Source organism: Schistocerca cancellata, chromosome 10 (genome assembly GCF_023864275.1).
Source record: "Schistocerca cancellata isolate TAMUIC-IGC-003103 chromosome 10, iqSchCanc2.1, whole genome shotgun sequence".
In the NCBI taxonomy this organism is placed as follows: domain Eukaryota; kingdom Metazoa; phylum Arthropoda; class Insecta; order Orthoptera; family Acrididae; genus Schistocerca; species Schistocerca cancellata.
In genome coordinates, this window is record NC_064635.1 from 14,659,387 (window position 1) to 14,677,006 (window position 17,620).

General features: G+C 41.4%; 1 protein-coding gene across 4 annotated transcripts in view; it reads right to left on the reverse strand.

Moving 5' to 3' along the window:
* The window catches only part of LOC126106893 (uncharacterized), a 206,511-nt gene that overhangs the window by 49,697 nt on the left and 139,194 nt on the right, over window positions 1–17,620 (reverse strand). For all 4 annotated transcript variants that reach the window (XM_049913305.1, XM_049913306.1, XM_049913308.1 and 1 more), the window contains 2 exons: window positions 15,931–16,195; window positions 3,157–3,425 (listed from right to left, as the gene is read on the reverse strand). In XM_049913305.1, the coding sequence (XP_049769262.1) occupies window positions 3,157–3,425; window positions 15,931–16,195 (534 nt within the window). The remainder of the gene's footprint in view (window positions 1–3,156; window positions 3,426–15,930; window positions 16,196–17,620) is intronic.

The window sequence follows — 17,620 nt, forward strand, 5'->3', positions numbered from 1 at the left end:
AACAGTGAAGAGCAAGAAGTTAACGCATCTTCAGTTCGAAGGCATTTTGAAATACATTATACTATCACTAATCTGACCCTCAGCAATCTTGCGTCTCAGTAAGCTGGTTTACATCCCCACAAATTACGCATGCATGACAGTTAATTATTGTACACAACAATGTTTTTAGTTAATTATAATGTTAAAACAATGCTATACGTATTTAAAATTGTGACTGTATTTATAGACCAGTGTCACGGCTCCTAAAAAGAAAAATGTTACGCTATACCTCAAGTAGAAACTCGAAATTTTAGGTAAGTTGTACCAAGGTTCTCTGCAGAAAGCTGCAGAGTACAATATTGGATGGGCAACAACTTATGACATCAAAAAGAAAGAAGATGCTATGTGACAGTGCACAACCCAAATAGATAATAAGTTGGGAAAATGCAAGGTAGTGTGAAAGAGTGCGAAGGAATAAATGGATGCAGCTGTTTACAGATGATATACAACATAGTAAATGAATTCCAGTCAGTGACCCATAAACAAAGGAAAAAGCATTTGCACTTAAACAATTTGGCAGCAATAACTTGTTTGGGTTGATATCAAACCAGAAAAAATAACACAGCATGAAGCAGCCAAAAGTCCCTGGGGAAAATTGCCCAACTAGCGAAAAATATGCAGAAGAGTTTGTAAGGAAAGTAAGGAAGATAAAACAGGAAGAAGATTTAACTGGTGATGCCTTGTACAAGGCTGATGAAACTGGCCTCTTTGATAACATGTTTCCTTGAAAAAACAATTCGCTGCCAACAACGAGAAGGAATCCATATGAACAAACAACAGAAACACAGTGTAATATTATTAGCATGTTGTAGCACAAATGGCAGTCATAAACTACTGTTCATGTTGATTGCTAAATCTGAATATCCACTGTTTTCAACACAGCAAAAGAAATACTAACAATGCAACATTCTGCACATAAGAAAGTGATGATAGAAAGAGAAATGTTCTCTCAGTGGTTCCACATCACATTTATACCAGCTGTGAGGAATGAGCTGAAGAAATTTTGCAATCAATTAAAATGTCATTACAGACATGCACTTCCTGTCTCCTTGTACAATGAATGTGCAGCGGAAGAATGGGGTAAAGTGCAGCATTCTACCATAATGAAGAGCTGTGGAAAAGTATGGCCATCCACTTATGCACAGCTGGAGCCAATAATGAGCACAGCAATGGGCCGGTCACAGTGGAATCAATTGCCAACGCTACATTAAGATGTTTCACAAGCTTCCAGGAAGACGAGAAATTTATGAGTAAGACTATGTTAAGTGGCTGAATGAAGAAAACTGAGACCACACATTAACAGTTGAAAAAATAATCAGAAGTGTGGAGGAAAGTAATCAAGAAGAGGACATGGGAGATAGGAGCTGCAGACACCTTTCTGGAGTACATCATGCAACAACTAGATACTTGCAGTACCAATGTAATGCTCCTAAAGCGGATGCCACCATCAAGTATCATCATTTCAACAACTATAAATTCAGGACATTTCATAGAGAGTGATACTACTGTATCAGTACACACTTCAGGACTAAGTTTTCTATGAAAATGAATGTATGTTTGGATTAAAGAAAGTACAGTCCAAATGCTGAAACTAAATTTCATACACTTTCAACAATCTGGCACTTGTGCTGATCTGGCGTGCGCGCGCACGCACACAGAGCAGCCATATCATCATGACCACCAACCTAATATTGATATAAACCCATCCAAGCAGTACCCGAGTCACCTGGCGAGGAATGACTGCTGGTCAGACACATGCACAGAGCATGCAGTATCAGGGAGTGTGCTGCCCGTTTGTAGAATGGGGAAGGTGGGCGATTGATCTGAGCTTGACTGAGGGCAGATTGTGATGGCTCCAAGGCTCGGTACGAGCATTTCAGAAAGTATATGACTTGTCGGGTGTTAGAGTAGATCTTGGTGAGTGTCTTCAACACTGGCAAAACCGTAGTGAAACCTAGTTCAGATGTCGTGGGGTTGGACAGCCACCTGTCATTCCAGATTTCAGACACTGTAGACTGAGCAGACTGGTAAAACAGGACAGGCGGAGAACTGTGACAGAACTGACATCAGACTTTAATGCTGGCCAGAGTACAAGTGTGCCTGAGCACAGAATGCACCGCACACTCCAAACGATGGGCCTTCGCAGCTGACGATGACATGGGTGACTATGACTGAAATGGGCATGTGATCATCAGCACTGGACACTGGCACAGTGACAGATCGCTGCATGATCTGATGGATCCCAATATCTTCATTTTTCAGGGAAACTGCTTCTTGACACCTGTACTGCAAGATGGAGACAAACTGGTGGCAGCTTCATCAGGCTATGGAGAACATTCACCGTGGCATCCACGGGTCGAGTGGAGCTCATGCAAGGCACCATGACAGCCAAGGAGTATCATACATTACTTACAGACCATGTACACCCTTCATGACGATCACGTTTCCCGATGGCTGTGGCATTTTTCAACACAATAATGTGCCACATCACAAGGTCTGGAGCATAATGGAGTGGTTTGAGGAACTCAGTGGTGAGTACCAATTGATGAGATGTCGCCCCCCCCCCCCCCCCCCAAACCAGCAAGATCTGAACCTAATCAAACACATCTGGGATGTGATTGAACATGACGTCAGAGCTCCCCTCCCCAGAATGTACAGGAATTGGGTGGTGGTGGTGTGTGTGTGGTGCCAACTCCCTCCAGCAACCTACCAGGGCCTCATTGCTTCCATGCCACAATACATCATCACCATTGTTATCCATGCCAAAGGTGGATGTACCAGCTGTTAGGTATGAGGGTCATAATGTTCTGGCTGATCAGTGTACATACAAAGAATGACTATATTAACGAGAGTCTAGAGTATACAAACAAATATTCTAAAACCTTTACTACGTATCCACAGGCGTATTTGGCTACTGAGAAAAAGCTGCGAACATGTCAGTATGTAAACAGTGAAGTACACTGTACATTACTGTAATCATGCTTTTCCCAAATTATTGGGAGCTGATACAGCATTTGAGACACTGTCATTTTATTTGAAGATCAACCAGTTTACCCAATGGTGCAGCCAGATCTGTATGCTACCTTCAGGACCAATGGAGAGAGACCGTTCACTCACTTAATGGACAGCGCGGACAGTGTCGTGAGCTGGGGGCACTGCTGAGCCACACGCTCAACGACGGCTGCGGGGCAGCGGCAGAGCTCTACTGACTCCAGGCAGGGCACGCGGCCTATGTTGGCACAGAACGCCGCCCACCACTCGTCAGCACGGCCCGCCGGCACCAGCATCTTCCTCATGTCCAGGTGGCGAGTGCCACGCTTCGCCAAAGTTGCCACGCATCCTTTCCAGTCAGCAACAGGCGAATTTTTCAGCCGTACTGTCTGCCACTGCAAAAGAGGAAACGAGGAATAATGGCAGCATGGGCTACTAAAAAATGCAGTGCTTCTGTTAAGCGTAATTGTGACACATTACGATAAAAAGGTTGCATCCCTCAATGACACACACAATTTTCTGTAGCTGCACTCGAAATAATGTGGACATTTCATGAAAGAGCTATCACTTTCACAGATTTACTAAAACTGTGGTTCTTTAAGTTCTAATGATGAAGTGAATGTCCAACCAATTTTCAGGCGTACAATTGAGCCAAAATTAACTATTCTTTTGATATTTCAGCTAAAATCCTTACAGCAATCTGTGTAAGTTGATGCTATCCAGCTACACATCCAAAAACTGACTGAAAATTTTGAGTACTGCTCATGGCATAACTGCCAACTTTCAAAAACAGAAATCCAGAAGATCCCAAATCAAAAAAATTTAACGGGTGCATGCATTGCAAGGTGTTCAAACATATCATGAAAAGACTAAACAGAAAGAGATTACAGATAATGTCAACACATATAATGTAGGTTACATTTTAAGATCACTATTTTCGAACTCTGAACTAGGTACTTACACAAGTTACTTGCTGATGAGGGTTCACTTTTTGTCACTTAACACTGGGAACAGTTTACACACGACACAAAAATGAGCTTTTCTGCTATTACACGTTGCACAGGAGAGATGAAGATGAGTAGCTTTCTTCAAAAATTTTGAAGGAAAATTATTCATGTAACATGGACTGCTCATTCTTGTTTTCAGAACAGAAATGGATCCCAGAGTTTCATTCTACATGGAGGACCTGAAGTGATTGGGATTCTTGTTCACCAAGCAGAACACACGCTCACACTCAGCACTGTTGTGCGGTAGAGTCAAAACAGAAAGCATTAGCCTGGATAACCTATCGTACTTTGGAACACCATCAGCTCCACGAATGCTCATAAAGCGAACCCGTTAGGTATAGTCTGTCAAATTCTCACTCTCAATAGTAGCAGAGTCATCAACCTGCAAAATGAATCAATTTTCCTACTGCTATCTTTCATTTTCATATTGTAGACATGTTTAAAGGATTTCATATTATTTATTAATTCAGTTCTTCCTCCGTAAACAATGATTATATCACACGAACACGTGGAACAGAACACGAGTGTTTCATCTTTCCGTGATTGCATAACATCCGGAAATTCAGTAGAATATGAATCCCTGAAAGACTGATGATATCGTTTCTTAGTTTAACTCATCATCAAAACACTAAATCACACCAAAATTCACCACACAATTGCACGAATACCAGAACAAACAGCAAACACCGCATAGAAGTGAGCATAAACAAACCTTTCCCGCTAACATGCAGTTGAAGCACAAAGAGAATGCAGCAATAAACTGTGAGACTTGATTATCGATAGAACGTTCGATCAACTTTCACCAGCAGTGTTTCAAACACATAGAGTTGGCGACAAAACCGCAGCAATATTCTGGGATAAGGGATTATCGATAATATTGTCGGTTGACATTCTGTCGAATTTCAAATGCTTGCATCTCAGAATAGCAGCTATTATTGAAAGTCAAACCTGGAATGCGATGGGTGGGAAATAGCCTGGTAGTTGAACATCTGGAAAAAAAATTATGTTCATCTGGAAAACCTCAAGACTGCCCCAAAATCTGGAAATCTTCTGGGAAAACTGGGAAACTTGGGAGGTATGTCTTGGTCTTCCCCAAAATTATGGCACCAAGCAAGTATTCGAACTGTAAAGGTTCTCCTCAAGCTATACCTGTAATTTATTGCACCAGCTACCTTCAAACTGATACAGAACTAAATTAAATATTTTCTGAAAGTATTTTTTTGGCATATAGCTTTATACAGAAGTGACACTTGAGTGGTAAGCAATGCAGACAAGAAGAGAATAGCTTTGGAAATGTGGTGCTGCAGAAGAATGCTGAGATTAGATGGGTATATCAGATAACTAAAGAAGAGGTACTGAATGGAATCTGGGAGAAATGAATTTTGCGGCACACGTTGAGTATAACATGGGATCAGTTGCAGGACCTTTCTTGGGTATTGAGGAATAGATAATTCGGCAATAGAGGGAAGCGTGGGGATAAAAGTTGTAGACCGAGGAAAAGGCTTGACTACTGTAAGTAGTTTGAAATGGGCATAGGCTGCAGCAGTTATGCAGATATGGAAAGATTTGCACAAGATAAGACTAATGTGGAAAGCTGCATCAAGCTGGTCTTCATATTGAAGACAAAAACATACTGAATACTCGTACATAAATTCTCAATAATGGCCTTCAATGGCTTCATAATAACTCCCACCTTAATTAAATGTTCACAGTTCAATTAGTTATGTCAAACAAATACAGTAACATCAACAACAAATTCTGCACACAAACACAGGTCAATTAATAGAGAGGAATGTCCTCAATATCTAAATGACGATACTGATGAAACATTTTTGAGCTCCTCAAATAGTTAACCATCTGTGTTCACTGGTAATCATGGGGGGGGGGGGGGGGGGGGGGGGAGGTCATCCTGTTGATCTACCTGGCATATGCCAACTTACTGCTGTCTTATGGTATAATGTTCTGTGTAATCCCTTATGAAATAAGTATTTTTTTGCAATAAACAGTGCAGTGTTATCACTGTCATATGTTCAATTTAATAATGAAATTTTATAAAAAATTAAGAAAATGACAGGTACAACATTAGATGAAGGATTTAGGGGTTGGAGGGGAGGGGGAATCTGTTACTAATCATAAGTGTGCAACTACTCAGAAAAGTGTGCAATATATGGCAACAAAAATTCTTGATTTTTTATCCAATATGACAAAATTTTCAAAAAGAAGAAAAGTAAATTTTAAATCTGAATTGACATCCTTTCCACAGACAATTATTTAAACAGCGAGCCTGTGAGCATAAATACAAAGGTATCATGCATTCATAGGTAATAAACTGACTGGTTCCACATTATTTTGAAAAGAATCAAATGAACAATCTATAGCAGATGGAGTTAACTAAATGACTAACAAGGGAATGGTCAGACTTGTCATGCCGAAACATGTATTGATTTTTTTAGCACTGTTATTTAACTGTGCAAAAGGTCCGTATGCAAAATTGTAGCTGCTGAGATGAACTGGAAGTCACCTAAAAAAAATCACGAACATGGCTGTGTTTCCTGCTTGGCGCTTGCAGTGACGGCTGGCCACCCCTGGAAATGGCGAGCCACGAGCGTTGTGCGCATGGTCGGGAAGAGCGGCCGTCTTATCGCGGCGTTCACTAAAGAGGAATATCGCTGCAAGCTTTTGATGGAAAGGGGAAACGAATATTCGTTTCTGTGGCATGCACGTCCTTTTAATTTCTGGTACGTATTTCGAAACATACCGTCCTGAAACTCGTTAGAGATATGAAAGACGTTCTGTACATGTTCATCTATACTCCGCAAGCTACTTTACGGTGAACATTCAATCTCCCCTCACAGGTGATGGCGAACCTTGTAAATGGTTTGCTGCTTGCCATGGAGATATACCACAGACGCCAAATGAAGCAATCAACAGAAAACACGCGTGAAGACTATGTGTTGTGCGACATGGTTGTTAAACTTCTAGACGAGCATGTAAATGGCGCAGAAATGTGGCTAGAATCAACTGGAACACTCGATATTGCAGACTGTGACTCTACAGACGGCGAAGACACCGACGAAAGTTGCACTCATGAAGACTCTTCGAGTGATAGTGCCACGTACCATCATCAATTATCTCCGAAAGTAACACCAGCAACTACAATTACCTTATCAGACAAAGAAAAAGCGGTGACGTATTGGTTGAACGAAAGTGGTAAGAAACGCCTACGTGTCAGTACTGTTCAAAATAAGTATCGCTTTGTCCGTTTTGAACGTGAACGTGAATTGTATAGATGGAAAAAGCAAGTCGCTCGACGACGTAATAGTCGACTGGAAATTGCGACGGAGATAAATGCGCGACTTTTTGAGCTATTTCCCGATGCCAGACAACAGTCATTTGGTGTGAGCAATACAACTTTGCGTGATTGGGCGTTAGAGATTGACAAAGCGATAGGCGCTAAAGAATTTACAGCTTCTCAAAGTTGGATTAGTCGCTTCAAAAGATCACATAAAATTGTGGCAAGAAAAATAAGAAAATTTGTATCGAGAAACAGGTCGGAAAATGAAGTGACACAAATCGAAATGATAGAAGCTTTTCTTACGAATGCAAAAAATAAGATCAGTAGTTTTAGTGAATCATACGTGTACAATGCAGATCAGTCAGGTTTTCAAAAAGAAATGCGTGTGAAGAGAACACTGCCATTCAAAAGAGAATAACATATTGAGGCGATTGCACAGTCCACGACTGCGCTCACCCATTCATACACTATAATGCCCATAATTAGTCTGGGTGGTTCATTGCTGCCTCAAATATATGTGTGTCTTCAAGAACCAACTGGACGTTTTGGACCACGTGTCAAAAGAACAATGTTCTACGCAAACAGTCTTGTAGTAGACGCATCAAAGTCTGGAAAAATGGGAAACGAAAACGTTACACTTTTCATGCGTCATGCTTTTCTTCCGATCTGCGGGAACAAATCTCTTCTCCTTCTAGATTCGTGGTCAGGTCATAAAAGGTCTGATTCATTAAAATCTGTATTTCGAGCCCACCCTGACAAAGAAGTAGAGATGCTTCAGATTCCACCAGGCACGACCAACGTAATTCAACCTTTAGACAGAGAATTTTTCCGCCAGTGGAAGGCATTTTACAGAAAACTAACAGAGAAAATTATTGTGTGCTGATCACTGCAATTTCCTGTCTATCACCGTGACAATATTCTCAAGCTGCAATCAGTAGTACATTATCAATTTTCCTCCCCACGATTTCAGAATTTTATTAAATATGCGTGGCACTCCTCGAAATATGCTGATATTAGGCCTGTTGTTAGGGATGAATTTGAGACTCGAAATTCAAAAGGAGAGAAAAGTTTTAGGCCGCACCTCCAAATCGAAACAAAGTTGGTCCATTGCAATATGAGACACAATTTCGGTTGAATGAATGACAATACAGCTACAGTAGTTTGGTTCGAGTCGTAAGCTCAGCAGTTAAGCTTAACCAGGTAGCCATTGCTATGCGTCAGGCGCTCCGTCCGTATTTATACGGGTACTCTTCCTTTTTCACGTGCTTCGTCTGGCTTTGTCTTGATTGCATATTTTTCTTTGATGTGACAAGTGCCGTTCTCTTTGTTATAGGTGTTTACGTCACTCTGAGCTGAAAATGCATTACTGTACTGAGTCATGCATTGTTTGTCGCGGCATGGCTTGCTTGGCTTACAATAAAAAATAAAAAAAAAGAGAGGAACTGTCTCATAACCGAAACAACGGCAAGAGACTGCTATCTGTTGTTACTCACACTGCTGCTTTCTTCGATAATGATCAACAAGAACCAAATAATAGACTGCGTATGATAGATGTTCTGAAGGAGAGTTTAGCGAAAATTTTTCTCCATTTGAAAATCTTTGCAGGCGCCTCTTTAGTACATTACATTCTGCACAGCAATTAGAGTCATCTTAGATTTAAAAATCTAGTCAACTACCGTGCTTCATTTCTGACTGTATCACTATCAGGCATAAGAATAATACGAATATAAACATGACATGATATGTATATTCTTACATGTTTGCTGTTGTCTCACTCTAGTTTCGTAGTTTATTAGGCAGACAGGATTTAAGTGAGATAGCAGCAAACACGAAACAATACATGGCAAAATGTTTATATTCGTATTATTCTTATAAGAGAATACTGCATGTGATTCACAATTCATAAAAGTTCCTATTAGCAACCATCTCTTCTCACAGGTATGAAAATATTCAGAACGTAGAGTTGGCCATATTGACAAACCTCCCAAAGTCTTGTCAGTCGGATTTTCGTAGTACATTGGAATGCTGCTACATTCGAAGATGAACAATACGGAATTTGTATTTACTTCGTTGGATACTGTATGAAAATGCAGTGGTCGAAACTTGGGGCGGAGAAAAAAGCTCGTCTTCCTCCTTTTTTTTACATTTATTTACTGACGCAGAGGTTTTGGCGCCGGTATTTATCTTTGTGCCTGCAAAGCATGCCTGTGTTGCGCTACATATATTCGATGGCAGAAGTTAGTTGTGGCGGCACCTACCAACATTTATCAGAACTTCCGCTTGCTTTGCACTCGATTCTAAGCCGCAGGCGGTTTTTTGGATTAGAAAATCCGGAAAAAAAGTGCGGCTTAGATTTGAGTAAATACGGTAGCCACAGGGTGATCCTCATTACCAACAAACACTGCCTGCCTGTGTCCATTCATGCGAATGGACAGTTTGCTACTGGTCATGCCCACATAGAATGCGTCACAGTGTAGGCAGGTCAGTCGGTAAATCACGTGGGTGCTTTCACACATGGCTCTGCCTTTGATCGTGTACACCTTCCGGGTTACAGGACTGGAGTAAGTGGTGGTGGGAGGGTGCATGGGACAGGTTTTACACCGGGGGCAGTTACAAGGGTAGGAGCCAGAGGGTAGGAAAGGTGGTTTGGGGATTTCATAGGGATGAACTAAGAGGTTACGAAGGTTAGGTGGACGGATCTCATTTCAGGACAGGATTTGAGGAAGTCGTATCCCTGCTGGAGAGCCACATTCAGAGTCTGATCCAGTCCCGGAAAGTATCCTGTCACAAGTGGGGCACTTTTGTGGTTCTTCTGTGGGAGGTTCTGGGTTTGAGGGGGTGAGGAAGTGGCTCTGGTTATTTGCTTCTGTACCAGGTCGGGAGGGTAGTTGCGGGATGCGAAAGCTGTTATCAGGCTGTTGGTGTAATGGTTCAGGGATTCCGGACTAGAGCAGATTCGTTTGCCACGAAGACCTAGGCTGTAGGGAAGGGACCGTTTGATGTGGAATGGGTCGCAGCTATCATAATGGAGGTACTGTTGCTTGTTGGTGGGTTTGATGTGGACGGACGTGTGAAGCTGGCCGTTGGACAGGTGGAGGTCAACGTCAAGGAAAGTGGCATGGGATTTGGAGTACGACCAGGTGAATCTGATGCAACCAAAGGAGATGAGGTTGGAGAGGAAATTCTAGAGTTCTTCTTCACTGTGAGTCCAGATCATGAAGATGTCATCAATAAATCTGTACCAAACTTTGGGTTGGCAGGCCTGGGTAACCAAGAAGGCTTCCTCTAAGTGACCCATGAATAGGTTGGCATACGAGGGGGCCATCCTGGTACCTATGGCTGTTCCCTTTAATTGTTGGTATGTCTGGCCTTCAAAAGTGAAGAAGTTGTGGGTCAGGATGAAGCTGGCTAAGGTAATGAGGAAAGAGGTTTTAGGTAGGGTGGCAGGTGATCGGCGTGAAAGGAAGTGCTCCATCGCAGCGAGGCCCTGGACGTGCGGAATACTTGTGTATAAGGAAGTGGCATCAATGGTTACAAGGATGGTTTCCGGGGGTAACAGATTGGGTAAGGATTCCAGGCGTTCAAGAAAGTGATGGTGTCTTTGATGAAGGATGGGAGACTGCATATAATGGGTTGAAGGTGTTGATCTACGTAGGCAGAGATACATTCTGTGGGGGCTTGGTAACCAGCTACAATGGGGCGGCCGGGATGATTGGGTTTGTGAATTTTAGGAAGAAGGTAGAAGGTAGGGGTGCGGGGTGTCGGTGGGGTCAGGAGGTTGATGGAGTCAGGTGAAAGGTTTTGTAGGGGGCCTAAGGTTCTGAGGATTCCTTGAAGCTCTGTCTGGACATCAGGAATGGGATTACCTTGGCAAACTTTGTATGTGGTGTTGTCTGAAAGCTGACACAGTCCCTCAGCCACATACTCTCGACGATCAAGTACAACTGTCGTGGAACCCTTGTCCGCCGGAAGAATGACGATGGAACGGTCAGCCTTCAGATCATGGATAGCTTGGGCGTCAGCAGTGGTTATGTTGGGAGTATGATTAAGGTTTTTTTATGAAGGATTGAGAGGCAAGGCTGGAAGTCAGAAATTCCTGGAAGGTTTGGAGGGGGTGATTTTGAGGAAGAGGAGGTGGGTCCCGCTGTGACGGAGGACGGAACTGTTCCAGGCAGGGTTCAATTTGGATAGTGTCTTGGGGAGTTGGATCATTAGAAGTAGGATTAGGATCATTTTTCTTCGTGGCAAAGTGATATTTCCAGCAGAGAGTACGAGTGTAGGACAGTAAATCTTTGACGAGGGCTGTTTGGTTGAATATGGGAGTGGGGCTGAAGGTGAGGCCTTTGGATAGGACAGAGGTTTCGGATTGGGAGAGAGGTTTGGAGGAAAGGTTAACTACTGAATTAGGGTGTTGTGGTTCCAGACTGTACTGTATTGATTGGAATTTTGAGGTTTTGGAGAGAGTGGAGCTGGAAGTGGGAGACTGAGTAGATGGGAGAGACTGGGTTTGTGTGCAATGAGAGGAGGTTGAGGTTTGCTGGAAAGGTTGTGAAGGGTGAGTGAGTTGCCTTTCCGGAGGTGGGAAACCAGGAGATTGGATAGTTTTTTAAGGTGGATTCTAATTTGCGGTTGGCCTGTAGGAAGATGCTCTGAACAGTCGGTGTGGATGTGGGAGAGAGAAGATTGAGGACTTTTATTAAGGATAAGAGTTGACGGGTGTGTTCATTGGCTGAGTTGATGTGTAGGTGAAGGATTAGGTGGGTGAGGGCAATGGATTGTTCAGTTTGGAACTGGTATAGGGACTGATGGAAAGAAGGGTTGCAGCCAGAGATGGGAACTTTAAGTGTGAGGCCTTTGGGGGTAATGCCAAATGTCAGACAAGCCTGAGAAAATAAAATATGGGAGTGTAATCTGGCTAGGGCGAAGGCATGTTTGCAGAGAGAATGTAAATAAAACTTAATGGGGTCGTTGTGGAGGTGTTGTGAGGGTGACATGGTATTAGAAGGTGGAAAGTGTAACATGAGGCTGAAATGAAAATGAAAATAAAAATATATGGGGAGAGGGTGCATGGGACAGGTTTTACACCGGTGTAACCTGTCCCATGCAGACAAGCGAAAGCTTGAATTTTGTGTGTATGTTTGTATCTCTGCCCGAACTCTTTGCCTCTGTATATGTCTGCTTGTGTCTGTATGTGTGTGGATGGATATGTGTGTGTGTGTGTGTGTGTGTGTGTGTGTGTGTGTGCGCAAGTGTGTGTGTGTGTGTGGGTGTGCGCAAGTGTATACCCGTCCTTTTTTCCCCTAAGGTAAGTCTTTCCGCTCCCGGGATTGGAATGACTCCTTACCCTCTCCCTTAAAACCCACATCCTTTCGTCTTTCCCTCTCCTTCCCTCTTTCCTGACGAAGCAACCGTTGGTTGCGAAAGCTAGAATTTTGTGTGTATGTTTGTGTTTGTTTGTGTGTGTGTCTATCGACGTGCCAGCGCTTTCGTTTGGTAAGTCACATCATCTTTGTATATATATATATATATACCTAAAAACAAAGATGATGTGACTTACCAAATGAAAGTGCTGGCAGGTCGACAGACACACAAACTAACAAAAACATACACACAAAATTCAAGCTTTCGCAACAAACTGTTGCCTCATCAGGAAAGATATATATATATGAGGGAAACATTCCATGTGGAATGTCGACCTGCCAGCACTTTCATTTGGTAAGTCACATCATCTTTGTTTTTAGGTATATTTTTCCTTCGTGGAATGTTTCCTTCTATTATAACTATATATATATATATTTATATATAGATAGAGAGAGAGAGAGAGAGATAGAGAGAGAGAGAGAGAGAGAGGGAAACATTCCACGTGGGAAAAATATATCTAAAAACAAAGATGATGTGACTTACCAAACGAAAGTGCTGGCAGATTGATAGACACACAAACACAAACATACACACAAAATTCAAGCTTGTCTGCTTGTGTCTGTGTATGGGCGGATGGATATGTGTGTGTGTGTGTGTGTGTGTGTGTGTGTGTGTGTGTGTGTGTGTGTGTGCGTGCGCGCGCGCGAGTGTATACCTGTCCTTTTTTCCCCCTAAGGTAAGTCTTTCCGCTCCCGTGATTGGAATGACTCCTCCCTTAAAACCCACATCCTTTCGTCTTTCCCTCTCCTTCCCTCTTTCCTGATGAAGCAACCGTTTGTTGCGAAAGCTAGAATTAAGTCACATCATCTTTGTTTTTATATATTGCTGACGAAGGCCTTAATGGCCAAAAGCTACAATTGTGAGTCTTTTTGTTGTGCCTATCTGCGACTCAGCATCTCCGCTATATGGTGAGTAGCAACTTTCCTTCTCATAATATTGTTACATTCAATCCTGGATTTTCCATTGTTTAAGTGTTCTGGAAAATACATGCCAATAATAATAACCCCCCCCCCCCCCCCCAAATTGGTGAAAGAAAAAGGTAAATTGCTTACTACATTTTTGCTGTTCACGCAGACAAATTTCACAATCAGGCATAATGTTTTAATTTATTACTTCTTTACTACCTATTCACAACACAGTTTGCAGACAGTATTCCCATATACCTCTGAATGCACCTGCAAAATTGTATATCTGTAAGACAAAGAGTTCAGAAGACACGACATCACATACATTGAGATTCACGAAAAACTAGCTTTTACTTAAAATGTAGCATAAATTATATATGCCACATTCATCCAATGTTTCATATTGAGAGCACTTAGTGACTTTCAAAGAACTTTAAGCATAATTTCAGCCCTTTCCTGAACTTTTCCTCACTTACATCCTTAAAGTCAAATATTTAACACATTATCTCAATTTGTAAAGTAATCAAAAGTTTTATGCTGTTTTATACATTGGAATGCAATTCTTTACAGAATCAGGGGTTTAATGGTATTACATAAAATAAAAACTGCTGTTATGTTGTGAAGATGACAAAAGATCTCCATGATCTAGGCCAAATCAAAATTACTTTTATATTCGTAACAGATTTCTCATTATCCTACCCTTCATCACACTTTACTGGTCCAGCAAGACATTAATGCTTCACTCTTCCTGAAGTCTTCATCTTCCATATCAAAGGATGTTGAAAGTTTATAACGAATCTAATCAGCTGTTGATTTCTTTTCTACATCAGTTCAGCAGGTTGGTGAAATCACAACAGTTCAATGAGAGCCAAGCAGAGGAAGGTGGGCACACACTTATTTGCTGATTCAGTCCTTAAACCCTTCTCACTACAACGAAGAAAAGCGCTCAAAATACATTGCAAAATACTCCGATGTCGAGCCTCATTTGACACAATTTTTTGTAATTCTCACATGCTCCATTCTTAAATCTTGCTGTACTAGGCATCAATGTTTCGTACTACTGCCATCTATGCCAACCTGTGTTAACTTGGGTATTTAACTGTAGCAGTTGTGTTGAGAGAATGGTTGTAATTATTACGGTGAAATTAGTGGGTGCCAAATGGTTAGCTGTTGGTGCACAGTTCTTTCTGTGGGAGAGATTGTAGAGCTTTTAGAGGAATTTCTAAGTGAAATCAAAAGTGACAACGATTTTGATGATGACAACGATTCATTTGTAGACAATTCGAGTGAAATGAGGATGGAAATAGTTCACCCTGCAGTTACAAAAAATATCACACAGTGAAAGTTTTGTATTGCAATGCTTATGTAAATATATTAGAATGAAAACAGTTATGTTTTAATGTATATCCTAATTGTTGGTCAGTGGCCTCATTAGTTTCACAAAGACATCATTTTCTGTGGCCCCGAGTGGCAGTGATTTTTAAAAAAGAACACAGAGACACCTTTGGTCTGCTCTCTGGAGTGTAAGGGGTAATTCCCAACACTTTGTATATTTTGGAGTCTGCCATGCCTCTCATCATCACAATACGCTCTATTCCTGAAAGGAAAGTGATTATTCATAAAGGATGCCAATACCAGGGAAGATCTGTCTCAGTTCCCTAGATGTTTAGGAACACATGAAACAATACTGACCACCTTACAACTTAAGATAGATTGAAGAAAGATAAACCCACATTTACAGCATTCGTAGATTTCGGAAAGATTACATACAATGTTACTACTCAAGTTGCTGGAGTATAGAAAGCCTATTCTTCAGAACCTTTCATTTAAGAAGACACTTTAGAAAGTGATTCCAGGCCCCACACTCGCTAAAAGGAGCTCTAGCATGACCTTTGGTTGTTTAAGAATTGCTTTTCAATGTTTTAGCGGTATGCTATTGACGCCAGAAAGTTTTACAGTTGACATGAACAGAGAGGCACATTTCCACACTTTGAAGTCAACAAACAAACAAGAGATATTCTAGTCACTCAATTTTATGCATTGTGTTTCTTAGTTTATTCAATTTCGTCTCCTGCTATCTTTTTGCACATTTCACTGATTAATTTTTGATATGTATTCCTGAAGATTTAAATCTTGAGACACGAGAGGTCACTAACATATTATATGCATCACTTGTAAGCTCAACTTTATTTCAACTGGTGGTGTGGGCGGGGGGGACACGACGACCACTACTATCTACAATCTGACAGTTTCTTATTTGCTTTGTACTTACCAGTGAATCATGCGTAGCTACGCTACACCAAAGTCGGCAGACCCTCGCAGCACGTAGCACTTCTTGCACCTTGAGATACTCAAATATGTGCAACATGGCATTGTATGTTTCACACACGTTGGCCATGTATCTCGACATGAATGCTCGCAGGGGTTCGGCATCACCGTTGGCAGCATCCACTGTACGTGGCTTCTTTGACACTCCAGCTGCTTCCTCTGGTGGCGAGGCGGCGGCCTTCCGCTTTCGACTCTCTGCTGCGGCATCCCTGTAACAATTTGCACACACAACTTGTTAACAGATTGTCAGCCTCCTGTGTGTGTGATTAGGGTTACATATAATGGTTGCACAGAGACAACTAACTGTACATATGTACAACGAGGAATTGCTTGCAGTCTGGTACATCAACACTGTGAGCAAGTTAAGAATATTATTGACTTCATTACTTCCTGACTGCAAATACACTTGTACATTCCTCTGAATGGTATACACTTTGCTAAGCCTGTACTACATTGCTTTCAGTGGTAGTATGATTTTTTTTAAATTTTTATTTTTATTTATTTATTTTTTTTTAACTGTAGCCGTTATATTTTCTCGACCACATACAGTGGGTATTTGTTTTTTTTATTCGAACACTATAAAATTACATTTTTTAAATGTTTGTAAAAGTGGATTTATAGGTTATGTTTTCAGTCTGGAAGATGATGATCGCTATTTAATTATACACAGTTATAGTTGTTACAGCCATGTTGTTAAACCTATATGAATGTAGCACAAATAAATAACTGTGCCACATATGAAAAAATCTTGGCACAATTGTCGCTACTTGAGAAGTCTATGGTTTTTTCTATAGATTAGAGAGTACATATGTACAGATAATTGTAGATTATTTCTACTTTTACAGTTAAATCACTACACAGAATTACTGTAGCTATGTGGAAAAAAACAGCAACAGCTGCAGATATTAGTTCACAGCAATTCTTCAAATTTTTTATGATCACTAACTGAACAGGTCTACAGGTACAGGGTTATTACAAATGATTGAAGCGATTTCACAGCTCTACAATAACTTTATTATTTGAGATATTTTCACAATGATTTGCACACACATACAAAAACTCAAAAAGTTTTTTTTTAGGCATTCACAAATGTTCGATATGTGCCCCTTTAGTGATTCGGCAGACATCAAGCCGATAATCAAGTTCCTCCCACACTCGGCGCAGCATGTCCCCATCAATGAGTTCGAAAGCATCGTTGATGCGAGCTCGCAGTTCTGGCACGTTTCTTGGTAGAGGAGGTTTAAACACTGAATCTTTCACATAACCCCACAGAAAGAAATCGCATAGGGTTAAGTCGGGAGAGCGTGGAGGCCAAGACATGAATTGCTGATCATGATCTCCACCATGACCGATCCATCGGTTTTCCAATCTCCTGTTTAAGAAATGCCGAACATCTTGATGGAAGTGCGGTGGAGCACCATCCTGTTGAAAGATGAAGTCGGTGCTGTCGGTCTCCAGTTCTGGCATGAGCCAATTTTCCAGCATGTTCAGATACACGTGTCCTGTAACGTTTTTTTCGCAGAAGAAAAAGGGGCCGTAAACTTTAAACTGGAGATTGCACAAAACACGTTAACTTTTGGTGAATTGCGAATTGCTGGAGTTAGCAGTGGGTTGATCTTTGTTGAACTTCGTCC